This window comes from Tachypleus tridentatus, chromosome 1 (genome assembly GCF_004210375.1).
Source record: "Tachypleus tridentatus isolate NWPU-2018 chromosome 1, ASM421037v1, whole genome shotgun sequence".
NCBI lineage: Eukaryota > Metazoa > Arthropoda > Merostomata > Xiphosura > Limulidae > Tachypleus > Tachypleus tridentatus.
This window is the reverse complement of record NC_134825.1, coordinates 2672686-2700149: the sequence shown is the minus strand read 5'-3', so window position 1 is coordinate 2700149 and position 27464 is coordinate 2672686. Positions and strand designations below refer to the sequence as shown.

The window sequence follows — 27464 nt, the reverse complement described above, 5'->3', positions numbered from 1 at the left end:
ATTCTTGTTTAGTGATGATCACATTATAGAAACAGTTATTGTTGTATAGTGATGATCACATTATAGAAACAGTTATTGTTGTATTGTGATGATCACATCATGGAAACAGTTATTGTTGTATAGTGATGATCACATCATGGAAACAGTTATTGTTGTATAGTGATAATCACATTATAGAAACAGTTATTGTGTTATTGTTGTATAATAGTGTTGACATTATAAAAAAATTATTGTTCTATAATGATCCCATTATAGAAATAGTTACTGTTGTATACTAATGATCACATTACAGAAATAGTTATTGTTGTATAGTGATTATCACATTACAGAAACAGTTATCATTGTATGGTGATGATCACATTATAGAAACAGCTATTGTTATATAGTAATGATCACATTTTAGAAACAGTTATTGTTGTATAGTAATGATTACATTAAAGAAACAGTTATTGTTGTATAGTAATGATCACATTATAGAAACAGTTATTGTTGTATAGTAATGATCACATTATAGAAACAGTTATTGTTGGATAGTGATGATCACATTACAGAAACAGCTATTGTTGTATAGTGATGATCACATTATATAAACAGTTATTGTTGTATAGTGATGATCACATTATAAACACAGTTATTTTTGTATCGTGATGACTACATTACAGAAACATTTTGTGTTGTACAGTGATGATCACATCAAAGAAACGGTTATTGATTATAGTCATGATCACATTATAGAAACAGTTATTGTTGTTTAGTGATGGTCACATTATAGAAAAAGTTAGTGTTGCATAGTGATGATCATATTATAGAAACTGTTATCATTGTATACTAATGATCACATTATATAAACAGTTATTGTTGTATAGTGATGATCACATTATATACTCAGTTATTGTTGTATAGTGACGATGCCATTACAGAAACCGTTATTGTTCTATAGTGATGATCACATTAGAGAAACCGTAATTGTTGTATAGTGATGATCACATTACAGAAAGTTATCATTCTATAGTGATGATCACATTATAGAAACTTCTACTGTTGTATAGTAATGATCACATTTTAGAAACAGTTATTGTTGTAGAGTAATGATCAAATTATAGAAACAGTTATTGTTCTATAGTGATGATCACATTTTAGAAACAGTTATTGTTGTATAGTCATGATCACATTTTAGAAACAGTTATTGTTGTATAGTAATGATCACATTATTTACACAGTTATTGTTGTATAGTGATGATCACATTACAGAAACAATTATTGTTGTATAATGATGATCACATTTTAGAAACTGTTATTGTTGAATAGTGATGATCACATTATAGAAACGGTTATTGTTGTATAGTAATGATCATATAACAGAAACAGATATTGTTGTACAGTGATGATGACATTAAAGAAAAAGGTATTGTTGTACAGTGATGATGACATTAAAGAAACAGTTATTGTTCTATAGTGATGATCACATTAGAGAAACAGTAATTGTTGTATAGTGATGATCACATTACAAAAACAGTTATTGTTGTGTAGTGATGATCACATTACAGAAACAGATATTGTTGTATAGTGATGATCACATTTTAGAAACAGTTATTGTTGTATAGTGATTATCACATTAGAGAAACAGTTATTGTTGTATTGTGATGGTCACATTATAGAAAAAGTTATTGTTGTATAGTGATGATCACATTATAGAAATAGTTATTGTTGTATAGTGACGATGCCATTACAGAAACAGTAATTTTTGTATAGTGATGATCACATTACAGAAACTTATCTTTCTATAGTGATGATCACATTATAGAAACTTCTATTGTTGTATAGTAATGATCACATTTTAGAAACAGTTATTCTTGTGTAGTGATGATCACATTACAGAAACAGCTATTGTTGTATAGTGATGATCACATCAAAGAAACGGTTATTGATTATAGTGATGATCACATTTTAGAAACAGTTATTGTTGTGTAGTGATGATCACATTACAGAAACAGCTATTGTTGTATAGTGATGATCACATTATAGAAACAGTTATTGTTGTATAGTGATGGTCACATTATAGAAAAAGTTATTATTGCATAGTGATGATCATATTATAGAAACTATTATCATTGTATACTAATGATCACATTATATAAACTGTTATTGTTGTATAGTGATGGTCACATTATAGAAAAAGTTATTATTGCATAGTGATGATCACATTTTAGAAACAGTTATTCTTGTATAGTAATGATCACGTTAAAGAAACAGTTATTGTTGTGTAATAATGATCAGATTATAGAAACAGTTGTTGTTGTATAGTAATGATCACATTATAGAAACAGTTATTGTTGTATTTTGATGATCACATTATGGAAACAGTTATTGTTGTATAGTGATGATCACATTATAGAAACAGTTATTGTTGTACTGTGATGATCACATTACAGAAACAGTTATTGTTGTATAGTAATGATTACATTATAGAAACAGTTATTGTTGTATAGTGATGATCACATTATAGAAATAGTTATTGTTGTATAGTAATGATTACATTATAGAAACAGTTATTGTTGTATAGTGATGATCACATAACAGAAATAGTTATTGTTTCATAGTGATGATCACATTACAGAAACAGTTATTGTTGTATAATAATGATCACATTATATACACAGTTATTGTTGTATAGTGATGATCACATAACAGAAACAGTTATTGTTGTATAGTGATGATCACATTGGAGAAACAGTTATCATTGTATAGTAATGGTCACATTATATAAACAGTTATTGTTGTATAGTAATGATCACGATATAGAAACATTTATTGTTCTATAGTAATGTTCACATTATAGGAAAAATATTGTTCTATAATGATCCCATTATAGAAACAGTTATTGTTGTATAGTGATGATCACATTACAGAAACAGTTATCATTGTATAGTGATGATCACATTATAGAAACAGCTATTGTTGTATAGTAATGATTACATTATAGAAATAGTTATTGTTGTATAGTGATGATCACATTATAGAAACAGTTATTGTTGTATAGTGATGATAATGATATAAAACATTTATTGTTACATAGTAATGTTCACATTATAGAAAAAAATATTGTTCTATCATGATCGCCTTATGGAAATAGTTACTGTTGTATACTAATGATCACATTACAGAAACAGTTATTGTTGTATAGTGATGATCACGTAACAGAAATAGTTATTGTTTTATAGTGATGATCACATTACAGAAACAGTTATTGTTGTATAGTAATGATCACATTACAGAAACAGTTATCATTGTATAGTGATGATCACATTACAGAAACAGTTATCATTGTATAGTGATGATGACATTATAGAAACAGCTATTGTTGTATGGTAATGATCACATTTTAGAAACAGTTATTGTTGTATAGTAATGATCACATTACAGAAACAATTATTGTTGTATAATGATGATCACATTATAGAAACAGTTATTGTTGTATAGTGATGATCACATTATAGAAACAGTTATTGTTGTATAGTGATGATCACATTATAGAAACGGTTATTGTTGTATAGTAATGATCATATAACAGAAACAGTTATTGTTGTACAGTGATGATGACATTAAAGAAACAGTTATTGTTGTACAGTGATGATGACATTAAAGAAACAGTTATTGTTGTATGGTGATGATCACATAACAGAAACAGTAATTGTTGTATAGTGATGATCACATTATAGAAACTGTTATTGTTGTACAGTGATTATCACATTATATAAACAGTTATTGTTGTATGGTGATATTCAAGATAGAGTAAGTCTTTGTTGAACAGTGAATCTAACATTATGCACTCATTAATTACGGGAAAGTGATATTTTCTTTATGCAATGTGCGGACGCCTAAAATACAAATCTGCGTACTTTGAGGTTACAGGGTCTTTAATGAGAAATCTTTCCGTTTCTCCCTAGCTTTCAACTATGGGTCAGATTTTATCTAAACGTCACGTTACTTGCAAGCCTCTTTTGGCTTACTGCCAACTTAAGGCAAACAACTCATAACAAGTAATGAATGAAAGTGCAAGTTACACCTGCTTATTTTCAAAGCAATGTCACATCTTCTACCAGGATCAAGACCTGTCGTTAAGTGCCAGTCTCGTGTCAACGTTAGGTTTACCAGCAACAAACACGTACTAATCTCTTGTTAATTAACGTGTTTGTACTATTGTTTTTCTTAGATAATTATTCTCGTAGTTTTAAAGCAAGCAAAACTACACTTGACTGACGGAAAGATAGGGTAGCTTCTACCCTTACTTATTTGTTGTACTAAAAGTTATGTACTTAAAGCCTGCGCTGAAATCGAAGATCGTGTTCCTCGGCGTCATTACTGAAATAACATTCATATCTAACTCACAAACTTGCGGATCCAAACACGTAACATATGTTTGAATACCGTTTGGGCCAACTATAAAAATATACACTGAGGGTACTTTATACTAGTAATTATAATTATATGATATCTTGAAAGGCTCAACAATGACAACGTAAAAAGTTCCTGGCTACCTATTTATGTAATTAAATTAATAAAAACATTCTATTCTGGAGTAAATCAAAATCAGTTTTGATGATTTAGTAATTCCACAATCAACAGTCACTTTGCCCCATTTCTCTAATTACATCATCACACACTAATTTGGCGTATTTCTCTAGTACACTAACTGTGATTTTAAAGCTATAAAAAAACTTTAACTCATACACACTGAACTAATTACAAAGATGTGCATATGGATTTCACAACCTAATACATACATACAGCAATAACAAAAATGTGCATACATATACTACGACCTAATATGCACTACACTAATACAGAAATGTATATACATATACTACAACCTAATATGCACTACAATAATAAAAAATATGTACACATATACAATAACCTGACATAAAATATACCAATAATAAAAATGTGCAAACATATACCACAACCTAATATGCACTAGACTAATACAGAAATGTATTTACATATACTACAACCTAATATGCACTACACTAATACAGAAATGTATATACATATACTACAACCTAATATGCACTACAATAATAAAAAATATGTTTACATATACAACAACCTGACATAAAATATACCAATAATAAAAATGTGCATACACATACCACAACCTACTACACACTACACCAACAAATGTGTGTATATGTACCACAATCTAAAGTAAATATCAAACTTACACACACTGACTGTTGTGATTAATACACAACAATACACACTGTCTTCAAGTAGTTTATGTACAACACACAGATATTGTTTAGTGATTAGCATAATGTGTCATTATAAACTTTATGTAACACAGATATCCTATATCTGTCACCGTGATTTATATACAGTAACACCCAGTGTCTTCAAACAGTTAACGTACATAACACAGGTATATTGATCACTGTGACTAATATGCAGCAATACCTTGTTTCTTCAAACACTTTATGTGCATCATTCATGTATCCTATGTTGATTGTCGTGGTTAACATACACCACAACCGAGTGTCTTCAAACAGTTAACATACACCACTACCTAGTGTCTTCAAACAGTTAACATACACCACTACATAGTGTCTTCAAACAGTTAACATACACCACTACATAGTGTCTTCAAACAGTTAACATACACCACTACCTAGTGTCTTCAAACAGTTAACATACACCACTACCTAGTGTCTTCAAACAGTTAACACACACCACTACCTAGTGTCTTCAAACAGTTAACACACACCACTACCTAGTGTCTTCAAACAGTTAACATACACCACTACATAGTGTCTTCAAACAGTTAACATACACCACTACATAGTGTCTTCAAACAGTTAACACACACCACTACATAGTGTCTTCAAACAGTTAACATACACCACTACCTAGTGTCTTCAAACAGTTAACATACACCACTACCTAGTGTCTTCAAACAGTTAACACACACCACTACCTAGTGTCTTCAAACAGTTAACACACACCACTACCTAGTGTCTTCAAACAGTTAACATACACCACTACATAGTGTCTTCAAACAGTTAACATACACCACTACCTAGTGTCTTCAAACAGTTAACATACACCACTACCTAGTGTCTTCAAACAGTTAACACACACCACTACCTAGTGTCTTCAAACAGTTAACATACACCACTACCTAGTGTCTTCAAACAGTTAACATACACCACTACCTAGTGTCTTCAAACAGTTAACATACACCACTACAAAGTGTCTTCAAACAGTTAACATACACCACTACATAGTGTCTTCAAACAGTTAACATACACCACTACATAGTGTCTTCAAACAGTTAACATACACCACTACCTAGTGTCTTCAAACAGTTAACATACACCACTACCTAGTGTCTTCAAACAGTTAACATACACCACTACCTAGTGTCTTCAAACAGTTAACATACACCACTACCTAGTGTCTTCAAACAGTTAACATACACCACTACCTAGTGTCTTCAAATAGATAACATACATCACACAGATATCCTTTGTTGGTTAGAGTGGCTGACATACAGCAACACATAGTATCTTTAGACAGTTAATGTACATCACACAGATATCCTTTGTTAATTAGTTGGTTTATCACCGTAATGAGATATGCACACCAATACACAGTTTATCACAGTAATGAGATATGCACACCAATACACAGTTTATCACAGTAATGAGATATGCACACCAATACACAGTTTATCACAGTAATGAGGTATGCACACCAATACACAGTTTATCACAGTAATGAGGTATGCACACCAATACACAGTTTATCACAGTAATGAGATATGCACACCGATACACAGTTTATCACAGTAATGAGATATGCACACCAATACACAGTTTATCACAGTACTGAGATATGCACACCAATACACAGTTTATCACAGTAATGAGATATGCACACCAATACACAGTCAGTTTATCACAGTAATGAGATATGCACACCAATACACAGTCAGTTTATCACTGTAATGAGATATGCACACCAATACACGGTTTATCACAGTAATGAGATATGCACACCAATACACAGTTTATCACATTAATGAGATATGCACATCAATACACAGTTTATCACAGTAATGAGATATGCACACCAATACACGGTTTATCACAGTAATGAGATATGCACACCAATACACAGTTTATCAACCAAACTGTTCACGAACGTCCCTTAAATTGATCATCATTCGATGTCAACGTTCTAACTGGGTGTCAACGTTCTAACTGGATGTCAACGTTCTAACTGGGTGTCAACGTTCTAACTGGTTGTCAACGTTCTAACTGGATGTCAACGTTCTAACTGGATGTCAACGTTCTAACTGGATATCAACGTTCTAACTGAATGTCAACGTTCTAACTGGATGTCAACGTTCTAACTGGATATCAACGTTCTAACTGGATGTCAACGTTCTAACTGAATATCAACGTTCTAACTGGATATCAACGTTCTAACTGGATGTCAACGTTCTAAATGAATGTCAACGTTCTAACTGGGTGTTAACGATTTAACTGGGTGTCAACATTCTAACTGGATGTCAACGTTCTAACTGAATGTCAACGTTTTAACTGGGTGTCAACGTTCTAACTGGATGTCAACGTTCTCACTGGTAGATACTGACACTTCTATTGATGTTTCATGCCCAAAAACAAATAAACAAAATACCGACAGTTGTTTCGGTTTAAATTCTCCATCCCCTGAGGAAATAGAGATAACCAGAGGTACTCAGAAATATACTTTCTTTTCATCCCACACCTGATTTGAGAGTGAACGAAAAGTATCAATCAATATATGAAGTGAAACAAGATCATTTTGAGAGTAATGATATTAGAGTCGAAACAGTGAGCAGGCCCCTGAGAGTAATGATATTAGATTCGAAACAGTGAGCAGGCTCCTGAGAGTAATGATATTAGAGTCGAAACAGTGAGCAGGCCCCTGAGAGTAATGATATTAGAGTCGAAATCAGTGAGCAGGCCCCTGAGAGTAATGATATTAGAGTCGAAACAGTGAGCAGGCCCCTGAGAGTAATGATATTAGAGTTGAAACAGTGAGCAGGCCCCTGAGAGTTATGATATTAGAGTCGAAACAGTGAGCAGGCCAAAAAAGACGAAAAACCGAGCACCCGTTATGCGTGAATATCACAAAATCAACGACCGATATATGACTTATGGTCCTGCAGAGCGGCTAGGATCTATAAATCTGATGCCACAATTTTGAGGTGGGAGAACCCCGAGAAAACACACTTTCACTGGCTGGTGCCAATAATCCAGCTAGTGCCTGTTTAGTTGACTTGAGGAAGAAGGAAGGTCCGAGTCATAGCTCCAGTTGAAGTAAGAGGCTATGTCACTGTAATATCTTGCATATCTGATTAGCGAGAAAGGGTTAATGGGAGGTGGTGACTCCGCCTCCCTGTTCGGCTGGACTGCAGGTAATGGGGTTTCGTTGATCTGGTAGGTGAAGAAGGAAGGTCTGGGTAATCGGGTAGCGGATTACGAGCACAAGCGTATGAAGAGCATAGAGTTGACAAGAAGTCAGGTTGTGCTCCCTGAGTGTCTTCTTCTTCTTCTGTTGTCTGAACTGATTTGTGTCTTTTACGATCAATACGTCCAGACATGTTGCTGGTAATGGCGTCAATGTAGATCTGGAAGAGGATGTTTGGATGTTATTTCTGATTGGATGAAGTGATGTATTGATACTTGACTGCTGAAAGTCGCCCATAAGTTGTCTGTTTCGTCCGGGAGTGTTGTATGACTGCAGGTGGCTGGAGCGGAGACGTGAGCGTTCGGTGTTAACATGAAATATAGAAACACCCATTGCCCAACATGTAGTCAGCACTGTGCTTTCAAGTTGTTACTCTCATGATGAAGTGGGTGGGCCGGTTGGTATGCTTGGAAAAAATACGAGGAACTGCATGTACCCTGGTTTGAGTCTGACTATCGATGGCCTGTTTGATTTCGTCTGGTTCGATGCTTGGGTGGACACCAGTATCGTAACAGTTTGTCTAGCATTATTAGTTCGCAGTCTTACTGCTTTGCCACTAGGGCTATTAAATATTCATAAACTTTTAAGTCATACTCATAAATGAAAAATAACTGATTTAGTATTAAACTTTCTTCCAAAACAAATGATCAAAATTTTGTCGAACGTAAAAAACTGTTTTCATAGCTTTGTATATATTAATGAACATATCTTCACCCAAACGTAAGAGTCTTAACAATTAGCTATGAGAAGTGAGGACAGTATATTCTATGGAGTAAGAGTGATAGTACATGTTTCGTCATATTTCACAGGTTATTTGCTAATATGTAATAAATACATTTTGTGAAATCAAGCTTCACCAATAAGAAAGCAGGAAAGTACAGTCGAGGCAGTCATACGTCGGCAAATTCCTTTGTGAGCCAATCAAAACAAAGATCAGGAAGGAAATAAACAGTGGCGTATTAATATAATAATTCTTGTTAAAAAAACAGTTAGATTAACAACTTCTAATATATAATATATATATAAAAGCCAGTGTGTTTTGGTAATACTACATTTCAACAATGGCTTTTGTGACATGTCACTTAACAAGAAACATATAACAAAATATTGTTGTTAGTCTACGTACTGAAAGTATAAAATGAAATGTGTAGACAAACGTTGATGAAAGAAGTTTGTTTTCACTAAAACGTTGATATAAAAGAAAATATCTAATTCAAAACCGATTTAAGTCTAAAAATGAATCAGTACTTTTACTTTCATTGCAATTTATTTATGCAATTGACCCTGGGCTATGTGATCACACACTACGTCTTTACTCTAGGCTTATTATACTAACACTCAATTGACCCTGGGCTATGTGATCACACACTACGTCTTTACTCTAGGCTTATTATACTAACACTCATTGCACTTACAAGGTTTCACAGAAAACACACACCTTCATGGTCCTCTTACCCCCTGTTAATAAAATGTAATGGGCAGGCAGTAACCGAACTATTGTATCTAAATAAATGGATTTTGGTTTTTATGATTCCTCTGACTTCGAGAAATCAAGGGTGGCATGACACACACACATACTGACTTTTATATAGGTTAGATGAACGTGGCCTCTTAAACAGTACAGAAATTTTAGCGAACAAAAAACCTTGAGGAAACGTTTATAATGCTAAAATCAAGTATCAAAATATTGCAGTACACAAAGTATGTTCATAACATAAAAACAATTCTCACTTACACATCACACTGACCTTTTATAACCCTGTGGGAACAAAGTGACAAAACCTCTATATCAAACTATTCTTCTATAACGTTTAAGTTATTATTTATATATGCAATGTAACTGCTCGAATTCTCACGGAAATTTAATATTTTATGCAATATGAACTGCTGTCTGGTCCACTAGTCTACTCAAAACCAGTACGGTGAACACAGTAACGTTATTGACCAAAGCTGTTGGACACACGGTGTTGATCAATTTGATGTCGTTTTATATTTTTCCTAAGTAAGTTAGAATTTGATTGTTTGTTACATCAACATCTGACCCAACATGGCCAGGTGGTTAAGGCACTCGACTCATAACCTGAAGGTCGCGGGTTCGAATCACCGTCAAACCAAACATGCTCGCCCTTTCAGCCGTTGGGACGTTATAATGTGACGATAATCCCACTATTCGTTGGTAAAAGAGTAGTCCAAGTGTTGGCGGTGGGTGGTGATGACTAAACACAAACAACATTACACGTTAGCACGATCAAGTTTGTATGCACAAAGTTATTGGTGATCCGGGCTTCTTCTTGACCTCATCTGAGTTCTGAATGCAGGAGGCTATCTGCGTTAGCCGTTCCTAATCTGGAAGTGATAGCCTAGAGGGAAGGCAAATAGTCAATACCATTCGCCGCCAACTCTTGAATACTCTGGATGAAAGAGCAGGCATATTCGGTGATAGGATTCGCACACGGATGTTTTTCAGGACACAACTATAACACATTAATAAAGCTTTCTGTGCTGTAAGCAACATAAATAACTTAAGGGATGTAGAAACAGTGTTAAGGGTTTTCTTACTATGACTCAGACGAACTGAAAAAATATTTTTTGATATTTGACCCCTTCCCACAAGTAGCTTCACCCAACCTTATTCCAACGAAAGTTTAACAGCCTTGGTCATTAACCTTTAACACATGTTCATTGTACTCATTCATACTGCCCACATTACAATACTCAGAAACTTGCTGCAAACACAAATTTTCCATATGAATACGATTTTGAAAATTAATGTACAATCATCTGACTCTACTCTTTGACCCAAAACATTTATTTATTTTAGTTTAAAGTTACCACGGAAAAATCTAACGCACAAGAAGGCTCATATTAAGTGGGCCATGTTTTGTACTTAATAAAATAACGTAACTAACAGGATTATTTCCTTTATGTGGCGCCTTTCTACAGTTTACTTAAATAAGTTGTGGCAAAGCGGAAGAAACCTCTTATATATAATATTTAGCTCAAAGTGCTGCACAACAGACTGCGCTTTATTAGAGGTAGGTATCGAACACAAAATTTTAGCATTATCAGCACAGAAACTTATTTTTTTAGTTTGTTCACTTCGATTTCTCTATATATATTTTTAAGTAGGTCATCTGTTACAGATTACCTGTTTTGCTGAATTGTGAGAAGCAGCTTGAAGTTCGTTGTTGTTGTGTAACTGTATTTTTTGAAGTTCACGAACTATCTGTGTAATTTAATCCTAAAGGCACAAGTGTATGTCCTATAAAGGTTGTTACTCTGTAAACATTCACACATTTGTCGTCCACTTGAACGTATGTATCTCACACTTGATAAGTTAATCTGCTGATACTCAGTGTAATCCTAGTTTCTGTGTAACACACATACAACACTTATTTTGATGACCAACTACACATAACAGTCCATGTTACTTCTCACACATACTCATAACGTACTTTAGTTATTAAGATTTCAAATAGCTAAAATGTTTAATTTTAATTTAAATGTTAATTGAATGTCGACATGTATCAAATTTATAACATTTGCCAACAAGGCTGATACACACAATCTTCTTTCTTAACATAAATATACAGTGGTACCTCGGTTCTCGAACGACTCCCTTCTCGAACAATTCGGTTTTCGAACATATTGTTTGAGAAAAAAATGTCTCGGTTGTCGAACATAAACTCGGTTCCCGGACCAAGCTGTCGTGGCCCGAACCCCGAAATAACCCGAATGATGACCGAACGACCCTTCGACCATTTTCGGCCCACGCCAAGCTGCCCAAAACATTTTACCCGCACCTGTCGCTCAGTTCACACCCCCGCTAAAATCTGCTGTGAATGTTCTCGTTTTTCTTTTTGTTGTTTTTCTAAATATTCTGATTAAATAAGTCACCATGAGGTCAAAGAAGGATAATGAAAGCAGCAAACCAAAGTTGTTAGAGCAACAATAGAGGTGAAAAAAGATCTCACAGCGAAGTATGAGAGTGGTGTTCGTGTGTCTAACCTTGCTACACAGTTTGGTATGGTGAAGTCTACAGTCTGCACCATACTGAAAAATAAAGAGGTCATCAAAGGAGCTGATGTTGCAAAAGGAGTGACAGTGCTTACGAAACAAAGATCACAAACAATGGAAGAGGTTGAAAAACTGTTGTTAATTTGGGTAAACGAAAAACAGCTGGTGATAGCATTTCTGAGACCATCATTTGTGAGAAAGCAAAGCAGTTGCATGCTGACCTCTTGAAACACACCCCTGGAATGAGTGCTGATACAAGTGATGCCTTTAAAGCTAGTAGGAGTAGTTTGAAAAATTTAGGAAGAGAAATGGCATATATAGTGTGGCGAGACATGGGGAGGGTGCCAAATCTAACAAAGACGCTGCTGATAAATTTGTTAGGGAATTTAAAGACTATGTGGAAGCTGAGGGTTTTATTCCCCAACTAGTGTTCAACTGTGATGAAACAGGTCTCTCTTGGAAGAAAATGCCAAAGAGGACCTACATCACCAAGGAGGAGAAGTCACTGCTAGGACACAAGCCAATGAAAGATAGGCTAACTCTATTGTTATGTAGTAATGCAAGCGGGGACTTAAAACTTAAGCCTTTGCTTGTGTACCATTATGAGAACCCGAGGGTTTTAAGAAAAATAATGTCCTGAAAAGTAAACTAAATGTCATGTGGATGGCTAATAGTAAAGCATGGGTAACCAGGCAATTTTTTTATGGAGTGGTCCATGAAGTGTTTGCCCCAAGTGTAAAGAATTACCTCACGGAAAAACAGCACCTGCTCAACCACCAGGCCTGGAGGTCGGGTTGGTGGAGAAGTACAGTTTCATTACAGTGAAGCTCTTGCCCCCTAACACGACTCCTCTCATTCAGCCCATGGACCAGCAGATCATATTGAACTTTAAGAAACTCTACACCAAAGCACTGTTTCAAAGGTGCTTTAAAGTGACACAGAGTTAACCCTCAGAGAGTTCTGGAAAAATCACTTTAATATCCTCCATTGCTTGAGTATTATAAATATAGCCTGGAGGGAAGTGTCTTTGAGGACTATGAACTCAGCCTGGAAGAAATTGTGGCCAGACTCAGTAGCAGATAGAGACTTTGAAGGCTTTGAGGCTGAGCCTGTTGTCGAGGATATTGTCTCACTAGGCAAGTGTATGGGCTTGAATGTGAGTGGTAATGACGTGGAGGAGTTGGTGGAAGACCACAACACTGAGCTCACCATGGAAGAACTCCAAGACCTTCAGAAGGAGCAGCAACTGAGGAAGTGTCTTCAGATGAGGAGGAGGGAAGGGAGGATGTTCCTAGTTCACTAATCAAGGAAATGTGTGGAAAATGGGGAGAGTTACAAAGTTTTGTGGAAAACTTTCACCCTGACAAAGCTGTAGCAAACCGTAGCATAAACCTTTTCAATGACAATGCCATGTTTTACTTCAGAAACATTTTAAAATGCAGGCAGAAATAAATGTTATTAGACAAGTGTTTAGTGAGAAATAGATCCAGTGAGTCTCAAGCAGGTTATAGTGGTGCAAAGAGACAGAAAAGAGAAAGAACCCCAGAAGGAGAGTTACCTGACGTTTTTATGGAAGGTGACTTTCAAACAATAATAACCCTCCTACTCTCTACGTTCCTCACCATCTTTCACTTACGCCATCAGTTCTCCTCAGCACAGGTAAAGTGCAGTTAAATTTTCATTTATTATTTTTTATTGTGTTTATAGTTTTTGTGATTGACTTTATGCATGCAAGTATTATTATACAGGTATAAATAAGCAATATTTTTATTAAAGTGCTTCATAATGCGTACTTTTTTGGAGGTCTGTAACGGATTAATTTAATTTACAGTATTTCTTATAGGAAAAATTGATTCGGTTTTCGAACAGCCTTCTGGAACATATTAAGTTCGAGAACCGAGGTACCACTGTATTTTAATATACAAGCAAAATGCAATTTATAATAATAGTTATTAGAAATAGTTAATACAAATAATTATTTATATACAAACATTTTACAAACCCACACACAATATTCAATCTTCTATCTGGTCTGGAACTTGATATTTTATCGAAGGTCCAGGTCCACGAGATTCAAATTACTTTTATGTTAATAAGCAGATACTCTTCAATTTTCGGGAATGCAAGCTAACTCTATTCTTGTTTGGTCTAACACGGTTTACAAGCTTACTTTTCACAGACGATAGGTATCTAATGCCCTCGTAAAAAATACTAACTTCTGAAGTTGAACGGTTTGTAATGTTCGAAATCCATAAACATTCCTGGTCACATTCTGTAGTTTTCCTATTAATAAGCGTAAATCACAATTATGGCTTATAGTTTACTGACTGTAGCTGATCAATAATATATTCTGTCACTGTCTTTCGACGCGTCGGGTTTCATACTTTAAGGCGAGTTTCTCAAATGTTCAACAATATTCGAAGACACACTAGTGTTTTCGCAAAACATATATTGTTGATTCTTGCTCTTGAGTACAGGCAATACACTTCCAACAATATACGGCACATGTATCAAACTGAAACAAACGTAGGTATTAAAATAAATGTATAACAGTAAATCTGTTACAAAATACAAACTGCTTGAATTAGTTATCTCTCAACGCTACTCGGTTTCCTAGAAACTAACACTTACCAACAGAAATATTGTTTCGGGAAATCCAAACAAGTGAACATTTCATTCCAAACAATAGAAAAAAGTATTTTTGTACTTCATCTGTTTTCCTTGACGTTCAAAACGCTAACTCTACAATTTCAAAACTATTCAAGATGCATTTAAAACCTTTTAAATAATCGATCAATCATAATTAAAAGTAATCCGAATGATTTATTTTACTTGTCGGCTGGAGTGTCTCAAGGATTTTGTCATCACATGGCCAAGTGCTTAGGGCGTTCCACTCATAATCTGAGATTCGTGGTTCGAATCCCCATCCCCAACTATTGGGCTACTCTTTTACCAACGACTAGTGAGATTGGTCATAACATTATAGCGCACCCATGACTGACAGAAAGAGTATGTTTGTTGTGACTAACTAGCTGCCTTCCCTCTAGTCTTACACTGCTAAATTAGAGATGGCTAGCGCAGATAGCCCTCGTGTAGCTTTGCGTGAAATTCAAAAACAAACAAACATAGCCCTCACTACACCTTGTACGTCAGTGATCAAAACGTCAAATTTTTGATGCAAGCTTCCCATTTTAAGAATCAGGTACGGCACGTGCTTTTGAGATATGTAATATTTTGACTGTTTATAAAGGTATCTTATTACACATCTGAAAATTACAAAAGTTTAAACTTCTGTATTTTTAGTATGTTCCTTAACTGTTTGTGTTATTGTTGTTTTGTGTTATTTACTAAACAAGATAATAAATCTGATAAATCACACCATAAAAAGCAGACGATTTAGTTATCACATGCTCTAATTACAATAAAACCACAAGTTATTTGTGTACTTGAGCGCCAAGCTACACAATTTACACACCATCGACCTCGAGGACAAGAACCTGACTTTAGCACTCTCTCAAAGTTTGACAATATATATATGTAAGGAAAAGTAAGCAAGCTTATAATTATAAAAGAAATCTTTACTCATGTTGTATTATGAATTAATAAAGAATCTGAAATGTTATTAGAACAAATGTCATATATTAGCTACAACTACAGTCGTTAACATCAGCATGTATTGAACGCGCATGATTACAACAGGTTGTAACATCTTGTTACAAACAGATTATGATGTAAACTTACAGAATTTTTGTACTCTTGTCACCAAAACCTACCAAACATCCCTAAGTGTTACCATTTACAATGTTACAGTTGTGTACGAATATATTAGTAACAAACGTATACAAACATAAAACATACTCTACATTAAACTAACAAAACAATGGCATACATACATCGCAAAATAGTAATTACAACACCAAAGAAAAAATATACTTACCTAATATACAATAACAACAAACATATCTGCCCTATTTTTACTAATAAGAAAAGCATACCCACTTAAACAACACCTGATATGCATAACACAAATAAAAGAATGTCTAATATACAACAACAACAAGCAACGAAACTATATCCACATTTACCACATCCTAATACTAGTAATACACTGTTCATCGCCTTCAGTGATCACATCACTACATGTATGTCTGATCTATAAGAGCACGTAGATTTGTAAAATGTGAGCATGAAAAGCTCGTTAATCAGAAATATATCTTCGATGTATCTCTCTTGGAGTCTGTCTTCTGATTCTCTTACACTGTCTTGCATACAACCCTTATAGGGCAACCGTCTATGACTGATAGATAACGATATCTTGGTTTTGAAATGCGAAGTAGAAGATGGCTTTCCACACAGTCTTTGTGGCATATGATGTTTTTGTTTCACTTCTCTTGATGCTATAAATAGAAAGGTGATGGTCATTTATTCTTATCACACGTCGAATCCATTTTAACTGTGGCTTAAGCAGCATCACCTCTTCAAAGACTCTCAGGTTTGTGACTTTATTCTGCCATTTGGTCTTCAAAATCAATCGCAGGGATACATGTGGAACTGTTCAAGGTTTCTTATATAGTGGTTATATGAGATTCGTTTTTCACACCCATATAAGAGAGAGGTCACTACCACTGTATTTATACTCTTACACTGGTTGAGCACTCTAGTACGAAGTGCTCCTAGAGTCTGATATGCCTTGCACAACCTGGAGAAAAATCGTCTTGTCAAGGGAGCCGTCACGTGAGATGATGGAACCAAGATAATTATAATTTTGTTCCTTGGATGAGGAACTGTTGTGTACTGTTGGTGAGAGTTGGAATTTTGTTCCTTGGATGAGGAACTGTTGTGTGCTGTTGGTGAGAGTTGGAATTTTGTTCCTTGGATGAGGAACTGTTGTGTGCTGTTGATGGGAGTTGGAATTTTGTTCCTTGGATGAGGAACTGTTGTGTGCTGTTGGTGAGAGTTGGAATTTTGTTCCTTGGATGAGGAACTGTTGTGTGCTGTTGGTGAGAGTTGGAATTTTGTTCCTTGGATGAGGAACTGTTGTGTGCTGTTGATGAGAGTTGGAATTTTGTTCCTTGGATGAGGAACTGTTGTGTACTGTTGGTGAGAGTTGGAATTTTGTTCCTTGGATGAGGAACTGTTGTGTGCTGTTGATGAGAGTTGGAATTTTGTTCCTTGGATGAGGAACTGTTGTGTGCTGTTGATGAGAGTTGGAATTTTGTTCCTTGGATGAGGAACTGTTGTATGCTGTTGGTGAGAGTTGGAAGAGTGATTTTATTTTCTCAAGGCTAATGGCGAGGCCAAAGAGTTGTGGTGTCCAAGAAAACGTATTAAGAATGAATTATAGGTATTTCTGTGTGTATACAAGTAGGGCATAGTTGTCTCCAAACAAAGCTTTCCAGAAGAGTATTTGGGTGTTTTTGCAATAAGCTGTCGAAGATTAAAAAGTTATTCATTGTTGCGATATTTGATGTAAATGCTATCTTGGAGATTTCCAACTGCACGATACAGGATGTAAGTGAAAAAAGACTGAATAACACAGATGCTAGAACACAACGCTACTTGACGCCATTAGAGATATTATCTGATAAGTTACCTTGTAATGCCCTAGTAAAAAATACGAAGTTTTTAGGGCAGCTGAGTTTATTGAGGATTAAGCCATGAACTCTGTATGACTTATCAAAGACCATTATGAAATCAGTTAAGATGATGTATAAGTGGACCAATTTTCTGTTTAATGCATGTTTCCTTCACGTGCCTTCCTAAACATATCGTGCCTATCGTGCTATATACAGGTCAAAAGCCACATTTTACTTTGATATGTTCATGATGAACCACTTTGGAACTACTTGTACCAAAATTTTACCCGTGATGCAGACAAGGGAGATTGTCCGATAGGTGTCACAGTCAGTAGAATAACAGTGGTATTTTGGCATCTCTTCTACTTCCCATACCCTGGATAAGATATACATAAGATGTATTTAAGACATCAGCTTCACAGATTTCAATTGTAATCACATACTTAAAAGAATGTACTCTGGTGGCTGACAGTAACCTTCACCTACAGAGGGAGGAAAGTTAGAACACTTTTGATAAGCTGTTGAGATACTCGGTCAAGAGATTTTGGGCCTACAAAGATAATCCGCTGAGGAGAGTACCGAAATGTTCTATCCAACTCTGAGTGATAACTGAATTGCCTTGAAAAGTGTGATACCATGTGATGATAATGGCGGTGTAGTAACTTGATGGCTCATATATGGCTTTCAAGGTATCAAAGAACTAATAATAAATATATGTATTAGTGCACCATATTATTATACACTGACAATAACGATGCACGTGTGTTTATTTTGACCTCATGTACTCTACATTAAGAACAAATATATACATATACTTGTGTGCATATGAACAGTCAAGAAAAATAAAATAAAATCAAAAGGAAGAACTGCGTTAAAAACAACAAATCCAAACCTCTGACTACTGATAATTTGTTATAAACAAGAACAAAACCCAAACAAATAAAAAACGCTGCACAAATTAAAAGGATCGCCAGGGTACAGACTGTAATGTGAGATATAAAATGAACCCTAGGTTTTGGAGGTCCAGGGTACAGACTATAATGTGAGATATAAAATGAACCCTAGGTTTTGGAGGTGACTGTAGGACTCACATTGCAGTGAAGATACACCGTTTATCAGTCTTACCTTCTGTTCGCTAGTCTCACGTGAATAATAAAATAATCAAACGAAACAGAAATCAGGACAGCGAGATGAGGGTGCTCAATCCCACAACGTCCCACATCTATAGCACCCTGCAGACAGTTGTGGGAAGGTGACTGCTCTCCAAGATAAAAAAATAAAATAGTAACAAATATTCAATAATAAAAAATAATAATGTACAACCATTATACTGGTAAGGCACTGATGAATAGCCCAGTAGATAAATTATACTGGAATAAAGGGTCTAAACTAACTAGTATAACTCCTAACTACCACCAGTTATGTCCACTGTAACTACCAATTTTCAGACTTTAAACAAGTCTTTATATGTGAAAAAGGTATTTATTCGCATAAAGTAGTGTCAAGTTGATTCAATGACCTTGCTAACAACTAAAATAGTTATCAGAAAATTTCAGTAAAAATTACCAGCAACTTAGAAATTATAAAAGATAAATTATTATGTGAAAGGACTTAAATACAGATAGCCACAGAATGTAATAAACCAAATGTTATAAACTCCATTGAAAATAATTTTGAATTTGTTTGTTTGTTTTTTTGAATTTCGCGCAAAGCTACATGAGGGTTATCTGCGTTAGCCGTCCCTAATTTAGCAGTGTAATACCAGAGGGAAGGCAACACGTCATCACCACCCATAGCCAACTCTTGGGCTACTCTTTTACCACCGAATAATGGGATTTACCGTTACATTATAACGCCCCCACGGCTAAAATGACAAGCATGTTTGATGCGACAGGGATTCGAACCAGCGACCTTAATTTTGGAACATAACTACATTATATCTTATATAACAAGAAGGTTTTATAAATGGAAGTTTTATATACTTAAAAAAAATAAAATTTAAATCATCCCGTATAAAACTGAAGAAATACAATATAAATTTATCGTTTCATCAATCACAAAATAAGATTCAAGAAAGATAGGTTATAAATCCTGTTGATAAAGCTAACTGTAATTTTGGTTTCATTTGTAAAATGTTTTATGCATTAAGCATGGTAAAAGAAATCAATAGCACACAAACATTTAAACCTATCAACCAATCTATAAATATAGTAATTAATAATTTTATTAAAGCTTATAAAAACTTTATCCTAAACCAAATTCTTTGCTTATTTAGATTTACCTTTTCTATTTGCTATTCTTAAACTCCATAAACAGCCGATTAAATGTAGATTTATTTCTAATTCAATAAAAATAATTATTAAAGAACTGGCCATTTTATGAAATAAATTACTTAATATTTTATTTGAGAAAATTAAAAATATAAGTGTTATTAATAAGAAACACACGTTTTGGACAGTAAAAGATAATCAACACATCTAAAAAATTGTGAACAAGTAAAGAACATTCAAACAATATATTTCACTACACTGTACGCCATGTTATAATATTTAATTTTTGTTACGAATTTATTAATAGAACAGTTCTGTTATTATTTCATAGAACTGGAAGAAAGAGAGTTTAGCTCCAAAATCAGAAAAGGTGTATTCTGCCTTTATAATAATTATGTATTTATCAATAATCGGATTTCTAAACAAGTAATGGAGTTCCAATGGAAGCTAACTACTCTACTTGTATTGCAAATTTATATCTCTATTTCTATGATAATAGGTTTATTGAAAAATTACATAAACCCAGATATTTTTGCTTTAACTTAAAGATATTTATAATTTAATCAGTATAAATAATCCTGAAATAAATAATGTTATAAACACTATTTGTCTGGTAGAATCAGAAATTGAAACTACTTCAATATCTAATACAGAAACACATTATATTAATTTAAAAATTAAAATAATTGATAGCGATACCAATCTAAATATTTTAAATAAAAGAATATATTTTTATTTTCTGATATATGTTTTACTCTCTTGTAATGTACCATTCTCTTCTGTTATGAGCATTATAGCTTCATACATATTCAGATTTTATAAAAAAAATCTAATAAATTACAATATTTTATTATTAATGTTGAAATTTCAATACAAAAGTTAAGAGTTAATGGATTTAATAAAGAAACTCTAAATAAAATTATTAAAATATTCTGTTATAAGAATGTATTAAATAAATATAAAAGTGTAAAAAAGTTTACATTTTACTGAATATTCCTGCAACTATTGTTAGTTGTTAAAAATGTTATTTAAGTAACTTACTTTATGCAGATGGACATCTTATCACATATGAAGACCTGGTTAGAGTCTTAAAATTGGTAGTTACTGTTGCTTTATGAGTGGTGGTTGTGAGTCATACTAGTCAGTTTAGATAACAGGTTGAGACCCTTTATACTAGTATAATTTGACTACTGGGCTACTAATTAGTGTCTTACCATCATATTGGGGGCTGAAATACCAACTTGAAGAGGTAAGTGTATTTACCCCCAAGTTGTACTACCTTATTCTTATTTTTTATTTCTCTTTACTTTGGAGAGCAGTCCCCTTCATAAATGTCTGCAGGCAGTAGAGAGTGATATAAATGTGGGACACTGTGGACTGAGCACCTACATCTCACTCTCCTAATTTCTGTTTCCACTCTTTTGATTATTTAATTATTTAATTATTCTTCATCTGAAACTGGCAGAGATTAAGACTGATAGACGGTGTATCCTCACCACAATGTGGGTACTACCTCTAGAGTCACCTCCAGAACCTAGGGTACATTTTATATCTCACATTATAGCCTGTACCCTGGAAATCATTTTGGTTGGTGCAGCGATTTTTAATTTTTGTTTGTTTTTGTTTATTCCAGTATAAATATGTATATGTATATATATATAAACACAAACAAACGTTCGAGCTTGTGAATCTGAAGACAATGAACGTTACTGTGGAAGGTGGACATTTGAGGTTAACAGAAATAAATGTTTCCAAATAGTTATATTACATGATATTGTAAATGTGGAACAATAATGAAAACATAACAATTCGACAGTCTGGTCTTCACAAATACTCGAAAACAGTAGACAAATAAGAAGGTAAGTATACAAAAAAGGTGCTTCCAAAATTCCATCAATATGTAACTCAATACAGTCCCAGTAACCATGACTACTTACACCAATATGTAAGTCCATACAGTCCCAGTAACCATGACTACTCACACCAATATGTAATTCCATACAGTCCCAGTAACCATGACTACTCACACCAATATGTAAGTCCATACAGTCCCAGTAACCATGACTACTCACACCAATATGTAACTCCATACAGTCCCAGTAACCATGACTACTCACACCAATATGTAACTCCATACAGTCCCAGTAACTATGACTACTCACACCAATATCTAACTCCATACAGTCCCAGTAACCATGACTACTCACACCAATATCTAACTCCATACAGTCCCAGTAACTATGACTACAATTAGTTTTTCATAATTAGTAACAACACTCTCACTGTACAGTTCCTCATTAATTTCATCTATATGATCAGGCGGTCTACAAATGTTATAAATTCTAAATATTTTGACCCATTAAACTAATGATTTCAATCAATATTGAGTTAACCTTTTGACCTCCATTTTTGTATGTCGTCAATTCTGCCAGTCCATCTGTGATATGAAAAAAATCCGAGTTTAACGATTCATTCCTAATATAAAAACGTTGAATGATAATCATTCATCTCTTACACAAAAAATGTTCAATTCTAACGATTCATGTCTTTTATAAGAAATGTCTTCAAATCTAACAGCCCATCCATTTTATAATAATATTCAATTCTAAGGTTTCGTCTTTGATATAAAGAATGTCCTCCATCCAAGCAACGTATTTCTCATATAATAAATATCTTCAGTTCTAATGTTTTTCTTCTCATATAAAAATGTCTTCAATATTAACATTTAATCTCTTATACGAGTAGTGTTTTCATCTCGAACAGCTCATTTCTTATATGATAAATGTCTTCAGTTCTAATAGTTCCATTATATAAAAGAAAAATGGCTCCAATCATAACAGATCATCTTTTATACGAATAATGTCTTGAAAAGTTCATTCGTTATACAAATTACGTCATCAACCCTAACAGTCAATCCCATATATAACAAATGTCTTCAACCTTAACAGTCAATCCCATATATAACAAATGTCTTCAACCTTAACAGTCAATCCCATATATAACAAATGTCTTCAACCTTAACAGTCAATCCCATATATAACAAATGTCTTCAACCCTAACAGTCAATCCCATATATAACAAATGTCTTCAACCCTAACAGTCAATCCCATATATAACAAATGTCTTCAACCTTAACAGTCAATCCCATATATAACAAATGTCTTCAACCCTAACAGTCAATCCTATATATAACAAATGTCTTCAACCCTAACAATCAATCCCATATATAACAAATGTCTTCAACCTTAACAGTTTTCCGTTATATAAAGAATGTCTTTAGTCCTGAAAGTTCATCTCTTCTATAAAGAATTTCTAACCATTAATTTCTAACATACAACTGTTAAATAGCTTATAATAAGGAAAGTCAAAATAATCTGTATTTCCAATACTCTCCTGATGTTGGTAATATTCATTATGTCTTTCATTTCAACTAAAGCCCTGAACTAATCTGTTTTTATTAACATTAGAACAATAAACAATTAAACTTTTTCGTCAACCTGTTATGTCTATTTATAAATCTGACAGGCCTATCTTCGAAACTATTATTAACTCCAGTTCTGATGATAAGGTCCGCACTTTGATAACAATATATCTGATGATGACAAACTCATGTTACACGTTTATTATCATGTAAATACTATTCTTTGTTATTTCCGGCTGTCAACTTGATTATTTAACTTGTTCCTATTTGACAACTCTTCATTGTCTATCTATTTGTTTATTCCCAGACCCATCATCGCATAGAAGTTCAGTTTAAACCATATTTAACGAACAACAATAAAGATCCTGCAGACAGCTTATTACCTGACTAGTTAAGTGAAATCCGTGTAATTTACCCTTATCCTGACAACTCTATTTTACGTCCGAAAGGCCCACGTGCTGCTCTAAGCATGTTTTTGATAATCTTTTTATTTAACATTTTAAGTAATTCATCCGAAAGGAGAGCTCCCGAAAAGTCACACAGGACCACCAACAAAACCACTTCCAAAAGAGTCAACCCGGAATGGCCATATGGTGAGAGTATTTAATCGCAATCCCAGGGTCGCAGGTTCGAATCCCCTTCCCCACAAAACATTCTCGCCCCTTTAATCGTTGGAGCGTTATAATGTGCGGTCCATCCCACTATTTGTTGGTAAAAGAGTTGACAATGGTTAGTAACGACCAGCTGTCTTCCCTCTATCACTGCTAAATTAGGGATGGCTAGGGCACATAGCCCTGGTGTAGCTTTGTGCGAAATTCAAAACTAAACAAAATCTAAAAGAGTCACACATTTAAACGATTTGTATTAGAGCAACCATACATCTCTATTATTTGAATTGTAACAACCATACATCTCTATTATTTGAATTGTAACAACCATACATCTATGTTATTTGAATTGTAACAACCACACATCTATGTTATTTGCATAATTATATCAAATTTGTTGATATAATTTCAACAATAACAATCACACCCCTATATATTTGAGTGACAACAACCGCACATCAGTATGATTTAAATTATAACAACCGCACATGTATGTGATATGAATCATAATAACTACACATCTATGTTATTTCAAACACACAAATAGTGTCATTATTCGCGATATGTCAAACATAAGATAACAAAAGCCTAAAGCACTACGTCCTCAGTGTATTTGAGTACAAGAGTACTGTCGTATCGACATACTCTTTTTCTTACAGTTTAAAGGTCAGTGATATCCAGCTGATACTGATAAGGTTTTTAATCTAGGATGTGCACTGGACAAAACAAAGCTCTGAAGTAAGAAAACTCAAAGAATACAAATATAAAAAATTATGAAAGATGCCAGAAGCAAAATATTGTTTTATGTGCCAAGAAAACATTTGAAGTAATTTTCATGTCGTTCGCTTTTTCATATTCTGTTATTTTAATGCGCAACATTTAATCTATAATATATTCTACACATTATGTGCTGAAGGAATAGATCGTGGTCCATTCGAAAACAAAAATTTACGCACTCAGCAAATAAACTCACGTAGACGCAAGTTGATTCACTAAAACTATACGTAAGTAATAATTTATTAAAATGAGAGTAAAGTAAATAATAAAGTAAAGTAATGGTGCTTTTAATATTACACAAAGTATGAATATGTTATGAGTGTTCGGTATATGACACAGTTTTATGAACTGAAATAAAAAAACATTTACGAATAGAAGAATTAAACCCGTAGAAAAAATATGTTTATAACAGTTTGTGAAACTAAACTTTATAACAGTCTGTGAAACTAAACTTTATAACAGTCTGTGAAACTAAAGTTTATAACAGTCTGTCAAACTAAAGTTTATAACAGTCTGTCAAACTAACTGAAGCTAAAGTTTATAACAGTCTGTGAAACTAACTGAAGCTAAAGTTTATAACACTCTGTAAAACTAACTGAAGTTAAAGTTTATAACAGTCCGTGAAACTATCTGAAGCTAAAGTTTATAACAGTCCGTAAAACTATTTGAAGCTAAAGTTTATAACAGTCCGTCAAACTAACTGAAACTAAAGTTTATAAGTTTGTGAAACGAACTGAAGCTAAAGTTTATAACAGTCTGTGAAACTAACTGAAGCTAAAGTTTATAACAGTCTGTGAAACGAACTGAAGCTAAAGTTTATAACAGTCTGTGAAACGAACTGAAGCTAAAGTTTATAACAGTCTGTGAAACTAAAGTTTATAACAGTTTGTGAAACTAACTGAAGCTAAAGTTTATAACAGTCTGTGAAACTAACTGAAGCTAAAGTTTATAAGTTTGTGAAACTAACTGAAGCTAAAGTTTATAAGTTTGTGAAACTAACCGAAGCTAAAGTTTATAACAGTCCGTGAAACTATCTGAAGCTAAAGTTTATAACAGTCCGTCAAACTAACTGAAACTAATCTTTATAAGTTTGTGAAACTAACTGAAGCTAAAGTTTATAACAGTCTGTGAAACGAACTGAAGCTAAAGTTTATAACAGTCTGTGAAACTAACTGAAGCTAAAGTTTATAACAGTCCGTGAAACTAACTGAAACTAAAGTTTATAACAGTCTGTGAAACTAAAGTTTATAACAGTCTGTGAAACTAACTGAAGCTAAAGTTTATAACAGTCTGTGAAACTAACTGAAGCTAAAGTTTATAACAGTCCGTGAAACTAACTGAAGCTAAAGTTTATAAGTTTGTGAAACTAACCGAAGCTAAAGTTTATAACAGTCCGTGAAACTATCTGAAGCTAAAGTTTATAACAGTCCGTCAAACTAACTGAAACTAATCTTTATAAGTTTGTGAAACTAACTGAAGCTAAAGTTTATAACAGTCTGTGAAACTAAGTGAAGCTAAAGTTTATAACAGTCCGTGAAACTAACTGAAACTAAAGTTTATAACAGTCTGTGAAACGAACTGAAGCTAAAGTTTATAACAGTCTGTGAAACTAAAGTTTATAACAGTCTGTGAAACTAACTGAAGCTAAAGTTTATAACAGTCTGTGAAACTAAGTGAAGCTAAAGTTTATAACAGTCCGTGAAACTAGCTGAAGCTAAAGTTTATAACAGTCCGTCAAACTAACTGAAACTGAAGTTTATAAGTTTGTGAAACTAACTGAAGCTAAAGTTTATAACAGTCTGTGAAACTAAGTGAAGCTAAAGTTTATAACAGTCCGTGAAACTAGCTGAAGCTAAAGTTTATAATAGTCCGTGAAACTAACTGAAACTAAAGTTTATAATAGACCGTGAAACTAACTGAAACTAAAGTTTATAAGTTTGTGAAACTAACTGAAGCTAAAGTTTATAACAGTCTGTGAAACTAAGTGAAGCTAAAGTTTATAACAGTCCGTGAAACTAACTGAAACTGAAGTTTATAAGTTTGTGAAACTAACTGAAGCTAAAGTTTATAACAGTTTGTGAAACTAACTGAAGCTAAAGTTTATAACAGTCTGTGAAACTAACTGAAGCTAAAGTTTATAACAGTCTGTGAAACTAAGTGAAGCTAAAGTTTATAACAGTCCGTGAAACTAGCTGAAGCTAAAGTTTATAATAGTCCGTGAAACTAACTGAAACTAAAGTTTATAATAGACCGTGAAACTAACTGAAACTAAAGTTTA

General features: G+C 33.8%; 2 protein-coding genes across 8 annotated transcripts in view; both read right to left on the bottom strand.

Annotated features, from left to right (window-relative positions):
* Positions 1 to 5492, bottom strand: part of LOC143233863 (N-acetylglucosamine-1-phosphotransferase subunits alpha/beta-like) — a 97079-nt gene extending 91587 nt beyond the window's left edge. Inside the window, exon 1 of the mRNA XM_076470673.1 lies at positions 5458 to 5492. Coding sequence (XP_076326788.1) covers positions 5458 to 5492 — 35 coding nt within the window. The remainder of the gene's footprint in view (positions 1 to 5457) is intronic.
* Positions 1 to 27464, bottom strand: part of LOC143230520 (patatin-like phospholipase domain-containing protein 2) — a 211467-nt gene that overhangs the window by 176043 nt on the left and 7960 nt on the right. For 2 of the 7 annotated variants that reach the window (XM_076464431.1, XM_076464593.1), the window contains one exon: positions 14545 to 15049. The exons of 1 other annotated variant lie outside the window; for it this stretch is intronic. The gene's annotated coding sequence lies outside the window, so the exon portion shown is untranslated. Of the gene's footprint in view, positions 1 to 14525; positions 15050 to 27464 lie in introns of those variants that run through there. 4 more of the 7 variants (XM_076464351.1, XM_076464684.1, XM_076464514.1 and 1 more) reach the window with 4 other exon arrangements.